At 54.2% G+C, this 25778-nt stretch overlaps 2 protein-coding genes across 3 annotated transcripts in view; one reads left to right on the forward strand and one right to left on the reverse strand.

Moving 5' to 3' along the window:
- The first annotated feature begins 4890 nt into the window (after positions 1-4890).
- On the forward strand, positions 4891-20958 carry PLEKHG3 (pleckstrin homology and RhoGEF domain containing G3). 2 transcript variants are annotated; one of them, XM_023726278.1, is made up of 16 exons: positions 4891-5327; positions 6109-6206; positions 7445-7514; positions 7863-7909; positions 8013-8163; positions 8320-8451; positions 8702-8884; positions 9061-9153; positions 9458-9544; positions 9792-9825; positions 10184-10282; positions 13084-13122; positions 13503-13534; positions 14880-14993; positions 16891-18307; positions 18814-20958. In XM_023726278.1, exons 1-16 carry the CDS (start codon positions 4986-4988, stop codon positions 19536-19538), a joined length of 3663 nt encoding a protein of 1220 aa, XP_023582046.1. In that variant the 5' UTR covers positions 4891-4985; the 3' UTR covers positions 19539-20958. The 2 variants fall into 2 exon arrangements, with proteins under 2 accessions (XP_023582046.1, XP_023582045.1); XM_023726277.1 differs by having other exon boundaries at positions 13515-13534.
- Positions 20959-25253: 4295 nt separating this feature from the next.
- SPTB (spectrin beta, erythrocytic) overlaps positions 25254-25778 on the reverse strand; it is a 126748-nt gene continuing 126223 nt past the window's right edge. Inside the window, exons 36-37 of the mRNA XM_004370951.2 lie at positions 25599-25641; positions 25254-25435 (exon numbers count right to left, since the gene is read on the reverse strand). Coding sequence (XP_004371008.1) covers positions 25268-25435; positions 25599-25641 — 211 coding nt within the window. The 3' untranslated portion in view covers positions 25254-25267. The remainder of the gene's footprint in view (positions 25436-25598; positions 25642-25778) is intronic.

Here is a 25778-nt window from a genome sequence, read left to right on the forward strand (position 1 = left end):
GCCAAGGTGCTTCACAAGGCGAATTCCTCTCGGCCTTCGAGCTGGGGGTAAGTGCCCCCCCTGGAATGATCCTTTCTGAAGGAATGGTGGGAGGAGAGGGACCCTCAGTGACAAGAGGCCTGAGGGCAGAATACTCTATTGTAGATTTGGGCTGCCTTTTTCTTCTGTTGGAGGCAGGAGCAGGGTCAGACTGTGCAAGGTGCTGAGGCAGGTGGAGAGAAAGGATGCAGAACTTTGGCCCAGTAAGCTGTGCTGGCAATCCAAGGTGCCCGCTGTACCTGCCTAGGCCTGTCTGCCTCAGGATATTCAGGGAAGGTCTTGGGGAGGTGGAGTCTCCTAACCTGCAGAGGTATGGGTAGAGGAAGGGTGTGGATTTTGTTTAAACTAAGAGGAAGATTAAAACAAAAAAACAAAAAACTGGTCTCTCTTCCTTCCATACTCCGAGGGCCTTTAAAGATGTATGTCTGAGCTGCTGCTTCTTGTCGTTGGGTGCTGTTGATTCCGACTCATAGAGACCAATAAGACAGAGTAGAGCTGCTGCTTAGGCCCATCCAAAAAAAGATCTTATGGGATCTTGCCAAAGAGGGCTTCACAGATATGGGACTTGAGGACATGGAGTTTTCCAGAGCACTGATTAATGATTGATTGGATTGATTCTTTCATGTTGAAAGATGAAAAAGACCATGGCCTGGGAATATTTAGGGAAACTGAGGTAGGAGGGGGTGGGCATGGGTATCTGGCTTGAGGGTCTGCCTCATCACGGCTTCTCACCTCCTTTTCTGGGCTCCTACTTCTCCAGCAGACAGTGTCTTAAACTCATCTTGGAAGACACTGTCTGCTGGATAAGCAGGAGCCCAGGATTAGAACCTGAGTTCTAATTCTGACTTTGGGATAAGTCTTATACTATGGGTAATGCTCATTGGATAGGAAGGAAAGGTTGCCCCTACCTAGGGAACCTGTGGGCAGCTACTTTAGCATCTCTGTGAGAGTCTGAGCTATACACACAGTGATGGTTTGAATCAGTCTTTTAGGGCCAGAGTGTGCTGAAATTGAATGTGATTTTTTTTTTCTGTTGCCATTAGATGGTGTCTATTAACAGTCCCCGCTTGTTTGCACTCCCTGCCCCATTTGCTCTCATGCCTGCCTTTCTTGGCCTCTAGGTCCTTTTCCAGGGAGTCCTCTTGCCCCAGTTGAGAGAGCCTTGTGATCTGGGTCTCTTGTTAACTGTAGGGCTTGTCTCTCATCATCTGAGGAATTTACAGTCCCATCCTGGTGACCTCATGCTTTTTCCCTTCTCCTTTCTGCTTTCCATGGCCTGGAATCTTTTAATTTACTGTGTTGTTCTGAGGGGAGAGTGAATGACTGCAGGTCACATAATCCAGGTCCAGAAGTAGCCATAAGGAATCTTAACTCTCAGTCCTTTGCCTTTGTGCCTTCCTCAGCCCTTGTGGGGTAAATGAAGTGTCATGTTAATCATCCTTGATCTTTCAAGTCTTAATATGCCCCCCCTAACAGTTTATGTGAGGCAAAACCGAAACCTCCATTAGCCCTGACTAATCCTTTGCTTGTGTGGCCCCAGCTGCTCTGAAATCCATTAGGGAGGAGTGAGGCGGAAGAGCATGGACTCTGGAGCCAGAGCGCCTGAGTTCAAATCCAGGCTCCACCACTTACTACTTCTGTGGCCTTGGCCAAGTTATTCCACCATTCTGTGCCTCAGTTTCTGCATCTGTTAAATGGGGATAATAATAGTACCTATCTGATAGAATTGTTCCAAGAGATATGCGACTTAATACATATAAAGTACTTAGAACAGGCAGTGCCTGGCACCTGTGACGTTTTAGCTGTTGGCTATTCTGTTTTGTTTTAGTGCTGGGAGGATTTGGGCATGGACACTACTTTGAAAATGTGAGCTTGGTTTGGCAGACAGTCTCCTGAAGAAGGCGGCTATGTTCAACCAGAGAAAACTTCTCCAAGTAGGAAAGGCGTTCTAGCTTCTGGGCCTTCTGGGCTCAGGTTGTGCTTATATTGCTACCCTCTCCAAGTGGGTGCCCAAAGAGTGACCCTTGGAAGGTACCCTTTAGAGATAAATCACCCTAATGGTGCGGGGGTGGGGTGAGTGAGGGCTGTGACTAATTCTTTGCTTTAAGAATTAAGTGACCTGTGGCCTGGCTGGCTGTGAAATCCACTTGGGACTTGAGCCTTTTCCATTTAGCCTCCCCATAGGAGCTGACTGCCCTCTGTCCAATTTGGGAAAGGTCTTAGGCCCTAAATCCCTGCCTCATTGTTCCAGTGGGACTGACAGGGAGAATAAGGGGGAAAAGGTGTCTCACTGTGCACGGGGCTTTGAAGGGCATTGAAGAGTCCCACAGGGCTAGGGGTTAAGGGCTGGGGCAGAGCTTGGGTCTTTGTGCTGTAAGGACGTGGAGTTCACCCTGCCCACCGGTTCTGTAGAAAGGCACAGCTGATTGATTTTCAAGGCTCTTTTGAGGAGGGAGGAAAAGGCAGCAGTGCTACGTTTCCCCAGGGGCTGTCCTAAGAAATGCTCAGAGCTTCACCAAGATGCTCCTGTCAATCCTCCCTGCCTTGGGCTGTGGGGGGACATTGTACTGGGCCCAGTGCCACCGCCTTCCAGCCAAGGGGCTGTGGGTGCTGCAGGCCTCTGCGCCCTTCTCTGTAAAATGACAAACCAAAAATCAAACCCATTGCCATCGAGTTGATTTTGACTCATAGTGACCCTATAGGACAGAGTAAAACTGCCCCATAGGGTTTCCAAGGAGCAGCTGTTGGATTCGAATTGCCGGCCCTTTTGGTTAGCAGCCGAGCTCTTAACCACTGCATCACCAGGGCTCCTCTGCGAAATGAGAGGTTCATATATAGCACCTCAGAGGTGACCGCTTTCCAACTGAGACCTGGAGTGATGAAGTGCTGTGGTTGAGAGGGTCTTTGATGACAAAGGATAAATAAGTCTGACTTTTAGCTCAGTGGAAACCCTGGTGATGTAGTGGTTAAGAGTTCAGCTGCTAACCAAGAAGTTGACGGGTTGAATCTACCAGGTGCTCCTTGGAAACCCTATGGGGCAGTTCTACTCTGTCCTGTGGGGTTGCTATGAGTTGGAATCGACTCCACAGCAACCAGATTTGGTTTGGTTTGGTTGGTTTAGCTCGGTAGCAAATCAGTTTACTAGTTATTCATTTGTTAAATCGTGTTAGGGAATGTTATGCCCTTGATATATACTGTTGATACATGGTCCTTGCCCTTTAGTAACTTACAGTCTAGGGCAGAGGGTCTCAAACTGGTCACAGTGTCATACAGTGAGTACCACAATAGAGGTAACCCTGGATGCTATAAAAGTACATGGAAGGGGACCCCAGGTTTAGAGGATATAGACAGGTTCCTAGAGGGAGTGGCTTCTAATCCAAGACCTGAAGGATGGGTAGAAGTTACACCAGTTGGGGGATGGTACACCATGGGATGAGTGGGAAGGAAACAACGTCCAGGCAAAGGGAACAATATTTGCAAAAGCCTGAGGCCAAGGAGTACTGGATTCCAGGTTGGGACAAAGGCACAGAAAACCGTGGAGGGGCAGTGCCAAGCCTACTGGAGTGATGGTGCCTTCTAGATCCTTCTGGTAGTTTCAGCTTCAGACTTTTGGCCAAATCTTTGGCTGTGTAGCTTCCGAACTCCAGAGCTAGGGGTGGAAGGCTGTGGGGCAGTGGGGGTGAGAGCGATGCCCAGGCATCTTTTTCCCCATGGGAATAGTGATCAAATGTACATTCTAGAAAGTGGTGTGGGTGAACTCTGTTCCTTTGAGATGGGGGTGGCTCTGACCCTCCCTCACTTGCTGCTCCAGGTAGGCCTGCCTATGAGCTGCCCCATCTGTTCAGGGAATAAAGTCCACCTTGAGGCAGTTTGCCTCACCTGGGAGCAGCTTCTGGCTTTCTCTGCTGCCCTATTTCAGCTGTGCTGAGGAGAGTTTGCCAGACTCACAGGTGGCTCAGCCCTGGGGAATTTCCTGTGCCTGGGCCCTGCCCCTTCTTAGGAGCCTGGGGTGAGTCAGGGGCCTGAACCTGGATACGTATAGGTGCCGGGGGTAGGGGCATGGGTAATGCTTGGCTCAGCCTTGCCACCATCACCTCTGCCTTCCCCCTTCAGTATCTGGAAGCTTTCAGGTTTTTGGTGAAGCCACTGGTGCCCCAGAGATTTTGCACTCCTATAGAGGATAGCTCTGGTGGTATAGTGGTTAGGAGCTTGGCTGCTAACCAAAAGGTCGATAGTTCACATCCACCAGCCACTTGGAAACCCTATGGGGCAGGTCTGCCCTCTCCTATAGGATCACTATGAGTTGGAAACAACTCAACGGCAATGGAGGGAATGATGTTATATTGCCTGCAGTGTGTGTTGACTCAGACCGTAAAAGCCAGGTCTTTGCCTGTCCCTGAGCTGTGGCCCCAGCACAGGCCTTGAGAGGTCGGCACTTGGGAAATGCTTTTTTGACAACTACCATTATCATTACTGTGATGATTGTTTATGAAGCACTTACCTGTGCCTGGCACCACTGTCAGGGCATTCTGTGCAGCAGGTCACTTCATCCTCTCACAGCCTTCGGAGGAAATGGTACCTATCTTCATTTTACAAGTGAGGAAGCTCTGAGAGCCTAAGTACTTTGTCTGAGCAGTGGGGCTGGGCTTTGAATTCCATCCGAAGGCACCCTAACCACCATGTTGGCAAAGACGTCCTCTCTGATTTCTGGGGGCCTCGAGTCTGAGCCCTTTATTTTCCCTGGGTGTGGTTCACCGTTCCTCCATCCTGGAAGGGATAGAGATGGGGCAGTTAGAATCAGGCAGGAATGTGACTTGGGCATCCTTGGAGATGCTCGCAGAGTCTTAGGGGCAGGTCTTTCGTTAGGATTCAGAGTTTTGACCTTTTGCCTGTCTGTTTTGCTCCAGAATCTCCCTGGGGTGCCCGCCCTAGGCAGCGATGCCAGGATGCCTGTCTCTGCCTCCCTCTGCCAAGATGGCAGCCAAGAGCGACCCATGAGCCTGACCTCTACCACCTCCTCGTCAGGCTCCTCCCGGGACAGCTGTGGTACCATGGAGGAGCCTAATGGCTCTGAGGCTTCAGCGAAGAATGGGACAGGATCCCCACGCAGCTGGCAACCCCCCAACAGCAACAACAACTCCAGCAGCTGGCTGAACATGAAGGGGCCTCTCTCCCCATTCAACAGCCGGACCATGGCAGGGCACAAGCTCAGCTACCTGGGCCGAGTGGTGCGGGAGATTGTAGAAACGGAGCGGATGTACGTGCAGGACCTTCGCAGCATTGTCGAGGTCAGTGTCCATCCGTCTGCACCCCCGGAGCTTCAGGGCTGAGAGTAGAAGGGGGCTACCCATCTCTCCTCACAGGACTCAGGGACTCTAGCCTCTGGTGGCCCAGCTCTCTTGTATAAACCTATTTTCATCCTGGGAAGCAAAGTTCTCCTTGACACATTTGTCTTGGAAGATGTGCTTTGCATGGAGTAGTGTGGAGGCCTCGGGTCAACAGCTCTTGTTTACCTGCCCTTGTTAACTCCTCACACTTCCTTAAGACTTTGGGTGTCCAGTCAGTAGCTTGTGCCAATAGAACTTCCTGCAGATCCACAGGGAGTGGGGATGGAGCCTGGCTGGGAGGGGGACAACCATTAGAGAGGTTGCACTCAGAGGAGAATGGACACAGTGAAGAAACTGGCTCTGGACCAGCCCCTTTGGCATCCAGATCTCTGCTCTCTTGTTTCCTGGCTATGGGGTCTTGGGTCGTTGCATAACCCCTGAGCCTCAGTTTTCCTCATCTGTAAAATGAAGACACACCTACCTTGCAAGGCTGCTGTGAGGATTAAATGGGCTAATGTAGATGAAGCGCTTCCCACTACTAGGCACATAGGAAAAGGCGGATGTGGGGCTGCCACTGAGAAAGGCCCTCAGCCTCTCTAGGAAGGTGGATGACATCCGTGAAATTGCATTGCTAGCTGTAAAATGCAGTCAGAGACAAAAGGTGTGGCTGGTTGGGGGAGGGGGACAGGATGGAGCCAGGAGGGGCCGGACCCTGAGGTGCTGACCTCCACTCTCCACACAGGACTACCTCCTGAAGATCATTGACACGCCCGGGCTGCTGAAGCCAGAACAAGTCAGTGCGCTCTTTGGGAACATAGAAAACATCTATGCACTGAACAGGTCTGTTATGTGGGTGAGACTGAGATGCACCAGGTTCTGCCTGTGAGGCCCACTGCAGGTCCTAGGGAGGAGCCTGGATGCCCCTGACTCCTGCTATGGTGTGTGGGCTGGGCTGGCCTCTGAGGGGATGGCAAAGGGTGGTCTGTCCCTGTCTAGTGGTATGGTTAGTTCCTTGAAAGAGAAGAGGACACCAGCTGGGCACATGGGTTGAAGTGCTTTCTGTCACATGGGGTGGGGAGGAAGACGGACATAATTTGAGGGCATGTGCCTGTGGGTCCAGCTGGGCCAGTGCCCTCTCAGGGGACTGCTGGACTCTTGGCACACTGGTGCTCTCACCTGTGGGTGGCTCCTTTGTCTCTCTCATCTTCCTTCCTCACTTGTGTATCTCTTAATTTCTTCCCTATCTGCTCACTGCCCCCCTGAGAAGTCAGGGTTCCGCGGAGATGATCTGACCCACTAGTGGAATGTACAGCACAGGGAAGACATGATAGGGAAGGCTGAGCACAGCTTGGTGAGGGCCTGCCTCAGGCAGAGGGGCTTCTCTAGGCCTGAGTGTACTACCTCGGACCACAGACTTCCCAGAGCAGGGAGCTGGGTCAGGAGAAGCAGAGCTTGAGGGGAGAGTGGTGATAGGCCAGGTGAACCTTACCCTGGGCACCTTATGATGACCAGAGGGACTTCCTGCTATGTCCGTCTTAGAGGGCAGGGCGAAGGTGAGGCCTAGGCTGGTTTAGGGGGAGGGGAAGGTTGGGAAAAGAGGAGGAGCGCAGAGGGAAGAGGCAGGGGAGCACTGTTTCTGAGGCTTCCTACGATTTCTATGTCTAAGAAAAGGAGACACAGGGACTCACCCCACCTTTCATCCTTTCCTGCATCTTTCTGAACTAGGGGTCTTGGTTCCTTTGCAAGCCCCTTCTCTTTCCTTCTGCCTTTAATCTTTGCTTTTATGTGTTTGACTCTTGCCCACAGAGGAGCTGTGTCCCCTCCCAAGGTGGGTACTGGTATCTCCTTTTCTTCCCCAGCTTGTGAGCACGGAGCTCTCCCTCCCTCTCTACAGTGGTGCTCGATGTTTTCTGTGGTGGCTGCTATGGGGCAGGGCTTGCTCTGCGGGTAGAAGCCCCAACTCTTGAGCATGACAGCAGGGCTGGCACGTGTCTGGGCACAAAGAGGTGGGGAGGGCAGATGGCTGGCCGGGAGGCTGCAGCTGGTCAGGGTCTGATGGCCAATCTCCCCTCACCTAGCCAGCTACTCAGAGACCTGGACAGTTGCAATAATGACCCCGTGGCTGTGGCCAGCTGCTTTGTGGAAAGGGTAAGAAGGCTGGGTCCTTGCCCCTTTTCCCATCTTCCTGGGAGCTCAGAGGAACAAGAACTCCCAGTATAGTGTGCTTAAGAGGACATCCGAGTCCTGAGGGTCCCTCTCCAGCGGAAGTGCCGGGTGCCCTGCCTGGAATGGGAAGTGTGTTCTGGGGTAGAACCAGGGGCTGCTGGGTGGAAAGGATGTCCTAGACAAATGGGTACAAAGATGGGCCCGCAGTTACCAGGGGGTGGGGCAGGGTGGGCAGAGTATGCTCTAGGGGCCAGGGGTCTGTCTTTGGTACAATCATGTTTACAGCTAAATGAGAGCTTCCCTGAAATCGCTATTTTTGATCTCTTCTAGAGCCAAGAGTTTGATATCTACACCCAGTATTGCAACAACTACCCCAAGTGAGTAATTGGGGTGGGGAGAAGAGGCAGAGCTATTTAGTGAGTCCATTATACCCCCGCTCCCCAGCCTGCCCCAGTGGTGACAACCCTCTCCCACCCCCAGCTCTGTGGCCGCCCTAACAGAATGCATGCGGGACAAGCAGCAGGCCAAGTTCTTCCGGGACCGGCAGGAGCTGCTGCAGCACTCACTGCCTTTGGGCTCCTACCTGCTGAAGCCAGTCCAGCGCATCCTCAAGTACCACCTGCTGCTCCAGGTAGCCCCAGAAATCCTCCTGGGGATATGGGGGCAGGGTGCAAAAGGGCCCTGGCGGGGGGGTGTGTGTGTGTGTGCGTGTGCGTGTGCGCGCGCGTGCGCTTGCGCGTGCTGGGCCCTTGAGTCTAGGTTTCCTAAGCCTCTGTCTCCTGCACAGGAAATTGCCAAGCATTTTGACAAGGAAGAGGATGGCTTTGAGGTGGTAGAGGATGCCATTGACACCATGACCTGTGTGGCGTGGTACATCAATGACATGAAGAGAAGGCATGAGCATGCAGTCAGGCTCCAGGTGCTGCTGGGCTGGGCGGCTGGAAGGAGACCCAGGGGCTGGTGGGCAGGGCAAGGCTGCTCTTAGGGGAGGATGAGCTGAGGGGTGGTGGTCCCATGTGGGGCAGGTGTCTCCTGGGGGAGCCCTTGGGCAGAATGTCTCTGGGGGATCCAGGATACAGCTGGCTCTGTGTGAGTCCCTTGGAGCCCTATGTGGTCCCCAGCAGGGTCATTAGCAGCCTGACCCTGGGGTTGGGGCTTTCTCTGTGCAGGAGATTCAATCACTGCTCATCAACTGGAAGGGGCCAGACCTGACCATCTATGGGGAGCTTGTCCTGGAGGGCACGTTCCGTGTGCACCGCGTACGCAACGAGAGGACCTTCTTCCTCTTTGACAAAGCACTGCTCATCACCAAGAAGCGGGGCGACCACTTTGTCTACAAGGGGCACATCCCGGTAACCAAGCCTCCCGTGGAACTGGGCTGATCTCCCTGTCCTGCTTCCCCAGCCCCCAATGTTCTGAGAATACCCTCCCTGCTTTCCCCAGGTGGTCTGGTGGGGATGGGCCCCATGCCCCAGCTCAGCTGAGCCCCTCCTTCATGTGCTTGCTTGCCCTCTCCCTCCACCCCCAGTGCTCTTCCCTGATGCTAATCGAAAGTACCAGAGACTCCCTGTGCTTCACCGTCACCCACTACAAGCACAGCAAGCAGCAGTACAGCATCCAGGTGAGGAGCGGGCCTGGGGTTGTCTTTGCAAGGCCGCAACAGGGACTTTGGAATCAAACACACCTGTGAGTGAAGCCCGGCTCCCCTGTCACTGAGCTGCACTAGCCTCAGCATCTCCATCTATAAAATAGAGATAATTGCATGTGCTCCTCAGGGCGTGGTAAGGAGTCAAGGCAACTTCACTGAGGCCCCAACACAACCCTCTGTCCACCTCTTCCCCCCTCAGCCAAAACACAGTCCGTGCTGATGGCTTCAGGCCTTGTAATGATGACTGCTGGGGTTCTTTTGCTTTGGGTCCTCTCAGGCCAAAACAGTGGAGGAGAAACGGAAGTGGACCCACCATATCAAGAGGCTCATCCTGGAGAACCACCATGCCACCATCCCCCAGAAGGTGAGTTCCCAGGTGGCCCCCTCCCTGGCTCCTGAGGGGATGCAGGGAGAGGGTTTCCCTCAGAGCCGGCTCTGAAGGGCCTGCTGAGGCTCAACTCTGGATGCTGGTTCTTCTGGGCAGCAGGCATCAGTACAGTGGGTACCTCGGGGCACTGTGGGTGTCCTGGAGCAGCAAGAGCAAGTCCTATGGACTAAGGGAAGCACAGCACATAGCACAGTGTAACTAGGTGGGTTTCCTTCCCTTCCAGGCCAAGGAAGCCATCTTGGAAATGGATTCCTATTGTAAGTGTACCCTTTTCTGCCTGTTTTGTCCCTGATGGTGCACATCTGTAGGTCAGGCTGTGTCCAGGGGACACTTTGCCTGATACTTTTTTTCCAGGGAGCAAGGAGGACAGGGTGGCTCCTTTTGCCAAGTGCTGGGGTTATACTGCACGGCTGGTGGCATGCTTGTCACCGAGGGGTGGGGCTCTAACTGCTGAAAGCCCCCAGACAGCACTGATGTAAGATGAAAGAGGAGGGGGCTCTGGAGGCTTCTGCGCGTGGAGCTGGGGTGGCCAGCAAGGTGTGATGGGGAATGGGCAGAGTCTGGGCAAGGACAGTTGTAGGAAGCCGAAGACCCAATTGTCTCTCCTGTGTGCAGATCCCAACCGGTACCGCTACAGCCCAGAGCGGTTGAAGAAGGCTTGGTCCTCTCAGGACGAAGTGTCCACCCACATGTGCCAAGGGCGCCGGCAATCTGGTAAGGGGAGGGCCCGTATGGGCAGAGGTGTCTTCATAGGACCCTTGACCAGGCAGGGCTGCTGCTCTCACCTCCCTGGAAATCCTGGGAAAGGGCAGGAGGGAGGGTCAGTGGACACCTGGAGAGGACCCTCTCCCTGCACTTGTGCTGTCCTCCCAGTAGGCACCTCTGGGCCTTTCTTTACCATTGAGGTTGGACAGCCCACCTTTTTCAAGCCTTGAGATACTTGTCTACTTGGGTGTTGGGACCCCTTTTTGGCTCCCCTGCAATCTAAATCTCCCTCTTTTTAACCACTTGGAATACCTGGTCAGCTGGGAGTAACTACTTGAACATCATGAATGGTCCCCAGCCCAGTTCTGAAACAACAGAGCAGAAACAGGACATGGGGAAAACAAGTTAGACTTCAAGGTGGCATCCAATCCAGACAGGAAATACTTACTTTGGGTCTCAGGACAGTTCCATTTTTCTCTCCTGGGTTTTCTTCCATTACTGGATTTGTTGCTATGTTCTTGGAATGAATCGTCTGTTTAGAAAGAGGAAACCTTGCTTTTATTCTTAGCTCTTATGGTGAGGAGTGTGTGTGTTTTCTGCTTTTACTCTCCCATTTGATCTGAGGGCCAGTGACAGATTTGGCCTAAGCTATCTGCCTGCCGAATGTGTACACAAGGTGGGAGTTGGGGATAAGGACTGTCTTAAAGACCCCTGGAGAGAAAAATTTTGGAGTGATTGAGAGCTATGTTCTAGCTTGGTTCTTTACAAGTGTGTTGGGCTTTGATTGGCCATAACCTGCATATCCCCTGAGCACCTGTGTGGATTTGTGCTTTGGTCTTCTAGAAGTTGGTGCTGAGCAGCCTGGAAAGGCTTTCTGGTTTGGTTTTGTTTGGTATTGCTCGGGGTGGATCTTGAACCCTGGGCAAATTCGCTATGGTTGCCAAAAGTGTTTTGGTGCCATATGCTAAAAGCCTGAGGTTGGGGGTGTTATTTTGTAAGTCTCTGCCCCTCTTTTGTTCCCCTCTTTTTCCTTCTATGATTCTCTTCTTATCTCTTTCACCTTCTCTTCCTATCTCATCTAATAACATCTTTCACTTGCCATAGCTTAGAACTGGAAGCTTCTTGCACATAGAAGTGTTCAGTAAGTGACGATGTAGTGATAACAATAGTAATGCTGTCTGTCATAGCATCAGCATCAAAACTAGCTATCCAGGCACTTGGGAAGTGAGCCATTTTAGAGAGCTGAAACTTGCACATGCCTGAGGTTTTACCTTGTGAACACTAAAGGAGTAGTTGTCATTGTTTTTTAATTTTAACCTTTATGAAATAGACATATTTCTAAAATACGGTTCAAACTGTTAAGCCTTTTAAAATAGTGGATGCTAACCACAGTTGAACTTTTTTTTTTTTCCCTTAAAAAATGCAACTATCACCACTATTTATTTCCAAAACATTGTCAATAGTTGAACTTTCCCTTTCCTGGAGTCTGTGTTCTGGCATCACTTATGGCGTGTGCTGGCCGGGTTCTCCAGGGCCCTGGTCAGGGGGCTGAGGGTTACCATAGAGACAGCTTGCATTTGAGGTGTGTGCCCCTCTTTACAGTTCTTCCCTAACACCATAAAGAGTTCACTTTCATTGGGCTTAGCATGTTTGCCTGTAGCAGCCCTTCTAATCAATCTAGCTTGAGGGGACTATGTGTCAGAGTAGATAGACTAGGAGCTCTGAGAGGGAGGACTTGGCCATGTGCAGGAGCTTCAGGGCCTGGACTCTGCTAGCTACTCTGACTGCCGGGAGACCTTTTCTGCTTCCTACTTTCAGAGAGCTGAGATGGACAGTACGTATGCTGGTAATAAGTACAGTATTATTGTTATATCTTAAATTGTCATTTAAAAAATATTCCTGATTTCAAGTTTTAAAGTGAAGAGTAGAACATTTTCTATTTTTCTTACTTTAAAAAATTGGATGTTTACTTGTAGTGATGCAAATTGTGTGTGTGCGCGTGTATGTATGTGTGCATACTTTCCTCAGTAGAAGAAAAGTTCTTCATTATGTTCTCCTGCCCAGGAACAGCTAAGGAGACCTCGGTAGACGTCCCTTCTGGCTCCAAGTTTATAGAACATAGTGGCTATCCCTAGGCCTCCCACCTAATGCCAGGTGGGCTTGGCAAGGGCTCTGTAGAGGGAGGTCCCTGAGACATTGTCCTCTTATCCCTACTTCCTATCTCAGGTCTGTCCCTAGAAAGGCTGGGGTAAAAGTTGACACCATCGGCCTAATGGATGTATTTTGTATCCTGTCCCCAGAGCCTGGTCAGCCCCTGTACAGCTGGGCAACACTCCTCAGCAGGCAGCAGGGCTTCATGGTGCCAGGCCTTAAGGGCCGTAGAAAGTCGGGTGCGACCTCTGCTTTCCAGCCGTGGTGCTGTGAGGGGGCTTGGTGGTGGGTGCAGCTAGTATGCTGATGTGCTCATTGCAGGGGGGAGGTGGGGCTTGAGGAGGAGCCAGGGACCTCTGGACCTGATGCTGATTGGTCTGAAGGGGGCAGCATGGAGCAGGGATTGTGGGCAGTGTTCCTCTGGGCTGGGTGAGAGTGGAGGTGGATGGGAGTGGCCTGGCCTAGCTCTGTCAGCCAGGTGTGAGGGGACTCGGTGGCACAGTGGAGGGCAGCCCCCCTCAGGCCCCAGGGCTGCTGGGGGCCAAGCCAGAGTGGACTTTGAGTTGGTGATAGGCTGTTGGTGCTGTGAGCTTGGGACCAGGGCCAGCACAGCTGTTTCCTGGCCTCTGTTGACTCTGCCAACTCGTTTTTCTCTTCAGAGCCGGCCAGACACCTGCTCAGGCAACTCAGTGAGAAAGGTGAGAGTACGTGAGGGGGCTGGCCAGCCTTTCCTAGTGAGTTCTCAGAGCTGGGTGGGGGATTGTCAAGAACAGTTTAGAGAGAGACTCTGCCTCTATTCATTCCTCTTTCCTCCTTTGAGGAGAGAAGAGCCTGGCAGCAGGGTCCCACCCCCTTGCAGCAGGGTCCCATCCCCTTGTCTCCTCTGTTGGGGGCATCTTGAGGCAGCCCCCTCCCCCCACACACACCCACACCTTCCACCCTGTTCCCAGTCCTTCCCTCAAAAACCCAGGAGGCTAAGTGAGGGCTCTGGGCCTCTGGCCTCTGTAGAGAGGCTCTTTCTCCTGCTTATTGGTTTCTTCTCACCGGCCTCTCTCCTCATGTGCTGGGGACTCAATAGTGGTGTCAGCAGCCAGAGCAGGAGGAATGAAGGTAAGGCCTGTGGCATCCAGGGTCCAGGGCAGAGGGGACTGGTGGAGGAAGAGTGGGAGGGACTTCCCTTGGTCCCTTCAGTGCTCATTGTCTCATTCATTCAACACATATACCTATCAAGCACCTGCTATGTATGAGGCACTAGAGATGAATAAGACTCGACCCCTGCCCCTGTTGACCCTTCTGTACCCTTTTCCTGGAACAGCACCAGTGGTGGCCTCCCAGCCTGGATCCTCTCTCATCTGCCCCTCCCTCTGGGGCAGGCAGGACTCTAGGGGACCTGAGTTCCTCACCAGGCCCCACAGTATTCTCAGGTCCCAGCCCTTCCACCGTGAGAACCCCTGCTGCTCGCTGACCTCGCCAGTGGAGAGCAGGGGTTGGGTGTCTAGATGTGGCCTTCGGCATGAAGCTTCCCTACCCCTACCACGGGCAGGAAGAGGGGAGGTTGCCCAGAGGCCGGTCACGAAGGGGTTTTGTGCTCTGAACAGCATGCAGGCAGTGCCAACACTCTCCTGGACTTTGGGCAGCACCCCCGTACTCGGGGCCTGCAGCCAGAGGCTGAAGGGGCTGCCCAGGAGGAGCAAGAGGAGGAGGAGGAGGTGGTGGAGGAGGAGGAGGAGGAGGAAGAGCAGGCCTTTCAGATCTCTCTGGAGGACCTGGCTAGGCATGAAGGCATCGAGAAGGGGGCCAGGCCGGAGCCCCCAGGCTCGGAGGAGGAGGAGGAGGAGGAGGAGGAAAGCCTGGCAGTGGCGGAGCAGGTAGCTGACTTTGCCAGTTCCCTGCTGGCCGCCCTCCACTGCTGGCACTATCGGGCCAACGCTTTACTTTTCTCTCGGGGCGCTATGGTGAGGTGTCTATTTGATCTCCCCTCCTCCTTGCATGTTCCCTGGCACGTGCATGCCTGTCCAGAGTCTCCTTCCCTGCCCCCTGCCCCTCTGCCCGGTTCCTGTACTGCTGTTGTCAGCACTCTTAACCTCCTCACTTGCTGTCATGCCCTGGTGAGCTCCTGGCATGTGCTGCTCCAGAACTGGCTGCTAACCAGTGTACTACCCAATGAGCATGTCTGATGGGGTGGGGGTGGAAGGATCAAGTCCACTTGGCCTGGAAGGGAAGGTGGATTGGGCTTTTCTGAAGGTGTAGCCAGAGACCACACACTTGGTGCAAGAATTTTTGTATCCCCAGGCCTTGCTGTCCAGTTTGACTCTGGAATGGCTCAGATCTGAGGCTGATGCTTAGCACAGCCCAGGGCCCTCCTTGCGGCTGGGGAGGGGCTGTGTGTGTTGGATGCAGAAGGGACCGGCTCCCAACTGTCCTGGGAGATGATGACTGCCTCTATTTGCTGCAGGGGAAGGGGCGCAGGGAGTCTGAAGGCCCCAAGGACTGCAGAAGGCCCAGCAACCAGTCTCCAACCACTGCTGAGAAATGCATGAGCTTCGAGACAGTCTCTTCTCTGCCAGAGGTGAGTGGCTGCTGGACAGCCAGCAGGTGGGAGCGGGATGGTGCTGAGGTACCTGGAACCCAGACCTCCAGATCTGCAGGTGGGACCTTCAGGCACAGGTTCTCCTGTTGGGCCCCTGGGATCAAGGATTCCCCTGCCTCCAGGACTCTCACTCCTTCAGAAAGCCTGCCTGCCTCTGGGCGCACAGCTTGGTGAGCAGACAGCCCCTTTCTGTGAATTAGAAAAAGATACCCTTCCTCTGGGTAGATGCAGCCCCGTGCTAAGGGGCACAGATAGCGGAAGTGAGCTAGATTTCAGGCCCCCTAGCCAGACACCTTGTACAGGACACAAGGCCCTGCCCCCACCAACATGTCAGACATTTAAAATATGCCTAGAGGTAGGGTATTGCTATCTACTGGAAGCTTCCTACGTGTCTGCGTTTTATTCCTGCCTTCCATTCCCTGCCGCAGCCCTGGAAGGGAAAGAGGCTCAGAGAAGTTGAGTGATTTGCCTGATGTTGGGCAGCTTCCAAGGGGTAAACTGAGGTCAGATTTGGGTCTATGACTCAGAAGCTCCCTCTCTTCCCACCACTCCATGCTGCCTGTGGGTTGTGAGGAGCTGAGCCATTCGCTTTACAAGGAAAGGCCATGAGGCTAAGGCTAGACCCCAGGTGGGCCTCTCAGTCAGGACAGGATTGAGAAACCTGGGTGACATTGGATGAGAGTCCAGAGCAGTGTTCTCCAGTAATCATAGTATGTGAACCACCTGTGTGATTTTAATTTTCTAGTAGCCACATTAAAAATGTCAAAAGAAACCAGTGAAATTAATTTTACAGTATATTTTATTTATCCCAATTTATCTAAAATATTATTGTTTCAACATGTAATAAATATAAAAAGTTATTGATGGCACATTTTATACTTTTTTTTCCTTTTTTTTGGTAGGATATCTTTGAAATCTGGTGTGCATTTTACTGCTAGAGCAGGTCTCATTTTAGACTAGCCACATTTCAAGTGCTCAGAAGCCACGTGGCTGGTGGCTACTGTCTTGGGTAGAGCAGATCCAGATCATGGGTCCTGCTTTGCAGCTTCTGGATGAGAACAAATGGGATCAGGGCTGATTTCTCAGAATGTAGAGTGCTTGCTTTTCTCTTCTCTCCAAAGACCTCTCTCGCACGCTGCCTGTGCCGGCCACTTTTATGGTTCAGAGCACCTTCAAGGTGATCAAGAGGGAATCCTCAAACTTGCTTCCCTCCCTGCCCATCTGGCTGTGCCTATGCAGAGTTGGGCTGTGCCCACCGACTCCAAGGCTGCCTGGTGGGAGCCAAATTCCTAGCCTCACCCTCTGATAGGATTGCAGAATGTGCTTGTGTTGCCGTCAGGACCCTGATCCACACGAGAGGACCTGGCCCTGCAGGGCAGTTGGGACCCCACCTCTCATGTTGCTCAGGCCTGGGTTTGAACCCAGAGCCCCTGTGTGGGAACCCCTGGGGCTTTAGGGAGCTGCCCCAGCATCAGGCAATAGGGTCCTTGTGCCTTGGCTCTTCGAGGTGTCTGGGAGAGAGGCCCCTGGGAGACGAGGGCAGTGCCTGACCCTGTGTGTGTCCCCACCTTGTCCCTGTAGTTCCCAGGCAGGCTGTCAGTGAGAGCAGCTGCCATCCTGCCCTGTCTAGTCTCCTAGGATTTTCCTTGGGTTTGAGGACATGGCCTACGCCCCAGCTGCAGGGTGACAAAGGGACAAGATCATGTTCTTCTCTGAAGACCTGTTGCCCACTTTCGAGTCACAATCATTCTGGTTGCCTCAATCCTAAACTGCAGGCCCCCTCACTGGGCTTGGAGAAGGCCATGCCATTCCCTCATTCCCCGGATCCCATGAAGAAAGTTTTCTGCTCACGTGAGCTCTCTGTGTTGTGTCCTAGGTTGAGCTAGACCCTGAGCCTGAGGCAGAGCAGGAGGTATTTGCTGCTGTGGAAAGTCCCAGCACTGAGGAGATGCCCTCTGACACAGAGTCTCCAGAAGTTCTGGAAACACAGCTTGATGCCCACCAGGAGCTGCTGGATGTGGACCACGTGGGTGACATGGTGGGCTTTGTGGTGGCCGAGAGCTCTGAGGACCTAAAGGCCCTGAGCAGTGAGGAGGAGGAGGACATGGGGGTCACCCAGGAGCCTGAGAGCCTCCTGCCACCCTCTGTGCTGGACCAGGCCAGTGTCATTGCTGAGCGCTTCGTCAGCAGCTTCTCTCGGCGAAGCAGCCTGGCTCTGGAGGATGGCAAGTCCAGTGGCTTCGAGACCCCACAGCCGGTCAGCCGCAGCAGCAGCATGCTCAGCCTTGAGGGGAGCGAGAAGGGCCCGGCCCAGTATAGCGGCATCACAGACTCGCTCAGCTCCCAGCTTCCCTCAGAAGTGGTCACCAGTGTGGGGGTGGCTGCAGAGAGCAGCCCGTCCATCAACGGGACAGAGCCTCCAAGCCCAGGCTGCCTAGCTGAGCCTGACCAGTCCTCCTGCAAGAAGAAGGAATTGCTGCTCTCCACCCAAGACCGGCTATTGCTGGATAAAATCAAGAGCTACTATGAAAACGCAGAGCACCATGATGCAGGTTTTAGCATCCGGCGCCGGGAGAGCCTCTCCTACATCCCCAAAGGGCTGGTGAGAAACTCAGTCTCCAGGTTCAATAGCCTTCCCAGGCCAGACCCAGAACCCGTGGCTCCGCTGGGACACAAGAGACAGGCAGGGTCCCGACCGGCTTCATGGGCCCTGTTTGACCTCCCAGGACCAGGCCAGGCATGCACTGGGGACCCAGCCCCCATCACAGATGCTGAGTTCCGTCCGTCTTCGGAAATTGCAAAGATATGGGAGGGCATGGAGTCTTCCGCAGGGAGCCCTCGGAATGGGTCAGGCCAGGGCCAGGCAAACGGCTTTGACCTACATGAGCCGCTCTTTATCCTGGAGGAGCACGAGCTGGGTGCCATCACGGAGGAATCCACCACTGCTTCCCCAGAGAGCGCCTCCCCGACTGAGCGTCCCAGCCCGGCCCACCTGGCCCGGGAACTGAAGGAGCTGGTGAAGGAGCTGAGCAGCAGCGGCCAGGGAGAGCTGGTGGCCCCCCTGCACCCCCGCATTGTGCAGCTCTCCCACGTGATGGACAGCCATGTGAGTGAGCGTGTCAAGAACAAGGTCTACCAGCTGGCCCGCCAGTACAGCCTTCGGATCAAGAGCAATAAGTCAGCAATGGCCAGGCTGCCACTGCAGTGGGAGAAGACAGTTCCTGAGAAGAACGGGAAGAGCTCCACCATTCCCTGCCTACAGGAGGAGGTTGGAGAGCCGTTGCGTGACAAAGGTATGACTTGGGGCACGGAGTGGGTCCTTCCTTCATGTCTAGGGGCAGAGGAGCCAATTGGAAGTCAGTTGATTCCTGGGTTACCTCTGAGGAGTCACAGCCAAACATGAGGCTGGACCCCGAGCCACCGAGGGGGCAAGGTGAGCCCTTGTGCCACGGCAGTCAGTCTGACCCTGTGAGGCCTGCACCCTCGTCAAGCCCTTTCACTGCCCTCCCCCAGCCCTTCCCATGGAGCAGAGGCCTCTGGAGGAAATGTGGCCATAGCCCCCTCTTTATCTGGAGGTGCCGAAGCTCTTGTCTTCTCCTTTGAATCTTGGCCCCCTTTTCACTGCCTTTTCTCCATTCTTCCCATTTTGCTTTGATAAAGGGGCCCTGCATGGTAAATGAGATTTTTCTCCCATCACACAGAAAACCCCAATGGCCAGCCTTGCCTATGAAGTCCAGAGCCCTCTCTTGCCTCTCTCCCTTCCCACCCAGTAACTCAGGCAGCTCTCTTTCCCCTACAGGTAAGAGAAAGCCCGTGCTGTCCTTCCTCAGCTACGAGCCGGTGATGACCCAGGAGCACAGCCCCCCCAAGCCCTGCTCTGCCAGGGAGACTTCACCACGGCGTTTCTCCTTCAGCCCCTCTGCTGCCAGCCCCAGGACCACCTTGCCTGGGATCCGGACCTCCGCCCGAAGCCCCCTCAGCCCCTTCGACACAGAGACCTTCAGCTGGCCTGACGTCCGAGAGCTGTGCTCCAAGTATGCCTCCCACAATGAGGTACTCCCGGCCGAGGGCAGCCGGCCCCGCACAGTGCCTGTTAACCGAAGCCACTCAGTGCCCGAGAACATGGTGGAACCCCCCCTGCCAGGCAGGGTGAGCCGCTGCTTCAGCCTGAACACCAAGAGAGGCCATGGAGGTGGGGAGGCCGCCCAGCCCCAGCCTTCTGGGTTGCCGCTCCAAGGTGGGCTGGATGAAGGCGAGGCCTTGTATGTCACCGCGGACCTCACCCTGGAGAACAGCCAGCGGGTGATTGTCATGGAGAAGGGGCCCCAGCCTGAGGGGCTAGAGGAGGGCAGTGGGCAGGGACTGAGCTTGCTGGCTGCTGGGGTAGGACAGGGCCAGGATTTGCAGGAGTCTGCAGAGTATCGACTGAAGGAAGAGGGGCCCAGGGACCCTGTGGACCCAAGCCAGCAGGGCAGAGTAAGAAACCTGAGGGAGAAATTCCAGGCCTTGAACTCCATAGGTTGACAGTGACTCTTTGGGGAAGGGAAATGGGGAAGAACCCCACACGCTTTCTTACAAGCCTGGGTCTCCCTGGCTCACATGAGTCCCCACCCAGGGCCCTCGGAAAGACTGTTCCCTCTACTCTCTCCTGAAGAACACATCCGTGTCGGGGTGTCCTCTGCAGGTGCCTGTTCTCACCTGCTGCCTGTGCTACGCCCCGGTGCTTCCCTGGGGCTCGGGACAACTTCCCACAGGCCCCATGAGCCGCTTTTCCCCTCTGAGGCCAGTGTGGCTGTTTCCCTTGTATATAGTTCTTCTCTGGTAAGAAGCCAAATATTTAAGCTCACCTCTTCCCAGGGAGAGAAAAGCACGGCTCAGGCCTCCAGTGTTGGCTGGCCACCACCATATGGAGTGGCCCACCCAAGGGAGGTGTGGCAAGTGGCCTGGGGAGGCTTTCCTCTTTAACTGTGCCTTTTCTTAGGATCCAGGCGGGAACGAGGCCAATAATTTATTGCTTTCTATTTTGTGGTATGTTTGTGCACCCATGAACATGTGTGTGTGAGCATGTGCTTCTGTTGTTTATTCCTCTCCTGTTAAGAGTGTAATTGACTCAGTTCAGGTACTTCTGAGGGTTGTCTGGCTGACCCTGTGGTTGTCTCTAATGTACACCCATTTCATTATTTGCCGATGGTGCAATAACCACTGCTGACCAACCGACCTGTGTGCGGCCTCCTTACTGGGGCCTGGCAGGGGGGTGAGATCCATGGGCCAGGGCTGGGACATGTGAGCTGTTCACCCACGTGCACTCATTTGTCATCCCTGCTCGTGAAGCATGCACAAGGTACTAGGGTGCTCGTGTGGGAGGGAACTTGTTCTCTGCTGCTCCCACTCCCATGGAATGCTGTCTCTCCACAGCCCTGAGGTCCTCTTTGGGGTGGAGGGCCTTTAGCTCTTTTCCAAAGGGCCAAAGTTGGACTTAAAAGAAAGAAGAACATTTTTCTAATAGGCAAAAGTTTCCAGTGTCTGGTACCTTCTAGTCTCCCTCTTCAATTCCCAGGAGACATCCTAGAAGACAAGGATTCTGAACTTGCAACCTAAAAATGTCTTAAGGTGGCATGCAACATTGGGTGAAGGGTACACATGTATTTTCTGGATGGATCCTCAGTGTTCCTCCAAATCTCTAAGGAGTCTTTGATTCAAAAGGGTGAGGAATCCCTCACTATTTCTAACTGGGTTTCTTGCCTTTTTTCCAGGGTGCACCAGCCTTGTTTTGTCCCTTTTCTTCTTGGAGTAGGGTGGGGGCTGCAGGGCTCGGGAAGTAGAGCTCCCCCATGGGTGTTCCCACAGACCCATTGAGTCTCAATCTGAAGATGGATCCAGTGAGTCTCATGAGGTCAAGGAAAGATCTAAGGAGAGTAGAGGCCTCTCTCTAGCAGACGCCAAGCAGGGCAGAGCCAGCTGGACTGAATGTTCTGTGATCACTTCAGTCACTGAGGAGAGTGACTGGATACAACACTGAACAATAGTGCTGGAGTGAGAGTTGGAGACCCAGGTTCTCACCAAGCAGCTCGGTCACCTAAACTCTACTCTTCTTTCCTCATCTATAAATTGAAGAGGATAGATGAGTCCTTGCTTCTTAGGCTCCTTGACTCTGACTCAGCCTCTTTAGGGGATGGGGCCTGCGAAGTTGTAGCTAACACCTTCTCCAGGTAATCCTTTTGCAACCATCCAGCTGTATCTGGGAGCGTTGGACCAGTCAGTGGTTCTCCGTGGTTGCCCGTTAGAATCATCAGGGGAGCTTTAAAAAGTGACAATGCCCAGGCTCCACCCAGACCAAAGGAACCTGTCCCTCTGGAGATGAGACCCAGGCATGGACATTCTGATGACCAGTGAGGGGTAAGACCACTGGCCTAGATGATCTCTTTCCTGAGCTCTGTGAGGAAAGGCATGGTCTGATTTTTACCTAGCAAAGTGTTTGCCCTGCAGCAAGCCCTCAGGTTGTTGAATGCATGAATAAGTAATCTTTTATCAGGTAAGGCACTGGGCCTGGGTACCAGTGGAGTCATCCCGTAAGACCCGCAGGGACAAGCCAGAGAGCCTGACTGTCCTTCTGTCGACACAGGACCTTCCTTGCTCATTCATCCCTTCCCTGTGCTCAACCAGCCCTTGATCAGTTCAAAGGGAAAAAAAGCCCACACCAGATGCTGTTGAGTGATTCCAACTCATGGCCACCCCATGCATGTTAGAGTAGAACTGCTCTGTATGGTGTTCAATGGTTGTGATCTTTCAGAAGTAGATTGCCAGGCTTTCCCGAGGAGACTGTGGGTGGCTTCAAACCTCCAATCTTTCGGTTAGTCGCCGAGTGCTTAACCATTTGCACCACCTAGAGACTCCAAAGGAAAGCAAGGGCTAGTCAAATAAGAAACCACAAGAGAAATGTGGAGCATTATTGATTTATTAGAAAAACTAGTAAATGGGTTTCCTCTGGTTGGTGGAAGCACGTTTGAGCAGGTGGAGGATGAGGCCCCGTTGGCCCCAGGGCCAGCCCAGAATGCATGGTCTGTGCCCAGCGGGGCTGCACTCCTCTTCAACCACCTCCTCCCTGAGCTTGCTTGTCCAAGGACCAAGCCTTCTGGTCTGCTGGCCTCTTCCTTCTCTGGATCTCCACCCCCTCCCACTGAGGGGAGGAGGGAGATCCAGGGCCAGCCTAGGGGACTCCGGTTGCCCTCTGGTAGGAAGGAGGAATGGTATGGAGGGGCGACTGAGCCTTCCACAGGCCTCTGGTTTTGTGTGCTTGTGGGGGTAGGGCCAGGGGAGGGAAGCCCTAGGACCCTTTACCTCTCAGCCAGAGTGAATCAAGGCCAGGGGACAAAGGGAAGGAGAGAGGGAAGGAGAACTGCCTGACCATGCCCAGAAGGAGCTTCCTCTCAAACTGCCTTGGGGAGGAAGCCTGTTATGCTGGTGCAGATTGGAGTGTGTCAGCCTAGTTTGGAAATACTGTTAAAAGACTGCAAAGTAGAAAATGTAAGGGAAAAAAAGAAACTGCCAGGGTACGAGGAACTTAGCCACAGGGTGGCACAGGTTGCCCAAAGCTGGCCACTGCTGTTTCAGTCCAGTTGGTTGAGTGTCTTGGGGTCCGTACGATGTGGGAGGGATGCGGGGGGAGCTGGATGGTGGGTCACGTGCAGCTGGCTGCCCTTGCCCGTCAGGGACCTGGGGTGGTGAAATCCTAGCTCTTCTATTGGGACCTTTTAATTCTTCGGTCTGTGGAGTTCCCTGCTGGAAACTCCTCACTTCAGGTGCCACTTTGACCCACATGGAGGGGGGAGGGTGACCCTTGTCTCTTGGTTCCGCAAAGACTAGCCCAGGTTAACAGTCGAGGGAGGTGCTGCTTGCCACGATCTGCTCTTCAGCAAGAAAGGTGCTCTCTGCCCCACAGCAGGATATGCCCTTCAGTGTACCAAAGGCCTTCCTTATTGCCTCATGCTTTGGTTTCCCCAGGTGTAGAAAGAGGCTGGTGCATGGTACACACTAGGTTCCATGTTGATGCAAAGAGGGCAGCATGGTTAGATTTGTTGAGGCCAATGAAGACCCTCGTTACAGAGGTGGGAGCATCTGATCTGGGGAAATCAGGCTCCATCAGATAACATCTTCCTTCCTGTGGTCCTTGTCTGCCGAAGTTGGTTTCACCCTGACATGGTGTCAGGCCACCAGGTGGTATTGATCTCTGAGCTGTGCCTGTGCTGATCTGCACTAGCTAAGGGTTCTTGGGCTGGCTGGCCTTGTAACGCTGGATGCCTGCCCCTGTGGCTTCTACCTGAGCCCTATCCACTTCCCAACAAATCATCTCAGGGTGTCTAAGGCCCCTTCCCATGGGGAGGGTGATGGAAACAGCAACTGCAGACCCCTGTCCTTTCAGGCTCCAAGCCCCAGGAACCTTTATGGTCTGTGGTGAAGATGCCTACTGTCCCAAACTTGACTAGTCTTTTGGACCCAAACCCAGAAAAAAATGCTGGGCTGGAACTGTTTTGCTTTCCAAGTGGAGTAGTGGGGAAGATCGTGGAACGAGTGGTCTCTCCAGTAGTCTCTCCTTAGCAGCATGAAGAAAGGTATTCCTGGTGCTGTAGTTTGCAGAGCCCCTTTTGGCTGTGCTTGGGAAACCCTATGGGGCGGTTCTACTCTGTCCCATAGGGTTGCTATGAGTCAGAATTGACTCAACAGCAATGGGTTTTGGTTTTGGGGATGGGTGTGGGGGATAAATGGTTGGTGACCTCTGTACCCACGTGATCCCCAAAATTCAAGGCCAGGACCTTCAGGAGAAGCTGATCAGGGAGTGTCACACCTTCATGGCTCTGGTCCCAGCATTTGTCCAGGGGTAGTTGTGTCACATGGATGGTGATGCCATCTACCCAGGCATGGCCATGTTTGCTCCCCTTGGGTGATGGATGATAAGCTTTGCTCTCTGTCCAGCCAATACCTTAAGATGGTATAGCTGCAGACAGGACACAGGTAGGCATTTGGCTTTTGGGTGCTTTACTCCAGATGCTTGAAAGACAGGCCTGGTGATCTGCTACCGAAAGGTCACGGCTTTGAAAACTGGTATGGAGCAGTTCTATGCTGCACACGTGGGGTTCGCCATGAGTTGGAATCAGCAACTAACAAGTCCAGATAGTGGGGTTTCTCATCTTGTATCTGGGGGCCTGCACTGTCTCCCTAAGGGGTCTTAGGTCTGTGTCATATAGTGCTGGTTTGGCAGCTACTGGGAGTTGGGGGAGGGTCCCAGAGTTGAGAGGCAGAGCCTTAGGCAGTGTTGGGACCTATCTGTCCCTCTTTCAGGTCTCAGAACCCCCGAGCCCTAAGCTCTAACCACAGTTTTAAAAGAGGGATGGTTTGAGAGCTTTCTGATCCTCCTTCAACCACCTGTGGTGGTAGCAAAGGGTTCTGAGGCAGCAGGTTGCTCCTTGCAGTCTGAACCCACAGACCATGGAGGGTGCCCCCCCCTTTTTTTTCTGGTGGGAGGCAGGGATGTGGTGGCCCCTGAGGTGAGAAACCCAGTTCTGAGGAAGCCCCACGGGGAAGAAGCTGGCAGCACCCAAGGCCCTGCCTTCCGTCTTGTCCCCTCAGCCCTGGCCCAGAACTGGGGCTCTGTGGGCCCATCCGAAGGTTCCTTCCCCGAGCCCTAAGGGGCAGGTCAGGCATTTCCAGTGTCCTCTTTCCCTAGCTGCGACCAAGGGGAGGTGGCCCCAACAAGACTTGTTTTGGGAGTGGGCAGCGTTTGAGGAACACCATCAGCCTTCTCCAGCTTTTAAGGGGGCTACGGGGCTGGCGCCCCTCAGCTCTGGAGAAGGGGTGAGGAGAGGCGGACGTGTGCCTCAGAGAACCGTTTCCTGTTATCAGGTCTGGAGGCGCTGAGGGCTCTGAGCAGCTGGGTGCCCCTCTCCCTGGGGGCCGGAGCTGCAGCGGGAGGGCGAGGGACTGAGGCAGGTTTTGGGGGCGGGGGCCCGGGCCGGGCGGGCGAAGGCAGCGTTTGCGGTGCAGCAGGGGCCCGGGGCCTGGGCCGGCCCGGCGACTCAGCAGGCAGGCGGCAGGCAGCGGCGGCCCGGGCAGCGGGCAGGAGGAGGACGGAGGCCGCAAGCCGCGGGCCGCGGCGGAGATCAAGCCCGCGGGAGCTCTGTGCGTCTCCGACTCAGCCCTGCGCTTCCGGGCGCCCCGCGGCGCTCGCCGGGTCCCACCCGCGGGGCGCCCGCGGCCTGCTACTTCTTTTTGGGGAAGAAGCTGAATCTCTTCTCCTTGTCTTTCTTGCCGAGGCTGGCGTCGGTGCTGGCGATGGAGGGCAGGGGCAGGCTCTGCGCCTTGATGCGGATGCTCTGGGACTCGTTGATGGCGGTGCTCACGCCCTGCAGCCAGGACAGCATCTCCTCCTGAGGGGCGGGAGGGTCAGGGCGGAGCTGGGAGGCGCGCCACAGCCCACACTGCCCGAGGGCCCCGCCAAGACTGGGGGGCGTGCTCCTAGGACTGCCGATTCTGAGGGAAGTAGCTTGGGTTTCTTCCTCCTGCCCCATTGTTAGCCACGTCTGGTCTTACCTCATCCTTGCCATGGAAGAGCCACTCGCTGCCATTACTCAGCCTAGGAGGACAAAGGGTTTTCTGTCATGTTCCACCTCTGAAGGCCTCTGCCTGAGGCCTCTGCAGAGAGCTGGCTCTGTCTCAGTCCCCTGAGCTTGTCCAATAACCGGAATCCTCCCAGGCAGTGGGGGTGGGGGT

The sequence above is a fragment of the Trichechus manatus genome, unplaced genomic scaffold, assembly GCF_000243295.1.
Source record: "Trichechus manatus latirostris isolate Lorelei unplaced genomic scaffold, TriManLat1.0 scaffold00010, whole genome shotgun sequence".
Taxonomy (NCBI): Eukaryota; Metazoa; Chordata; class Mammalia; order Sirenia; family Trichechidae; genus Trichechus; species Trichechus manatus.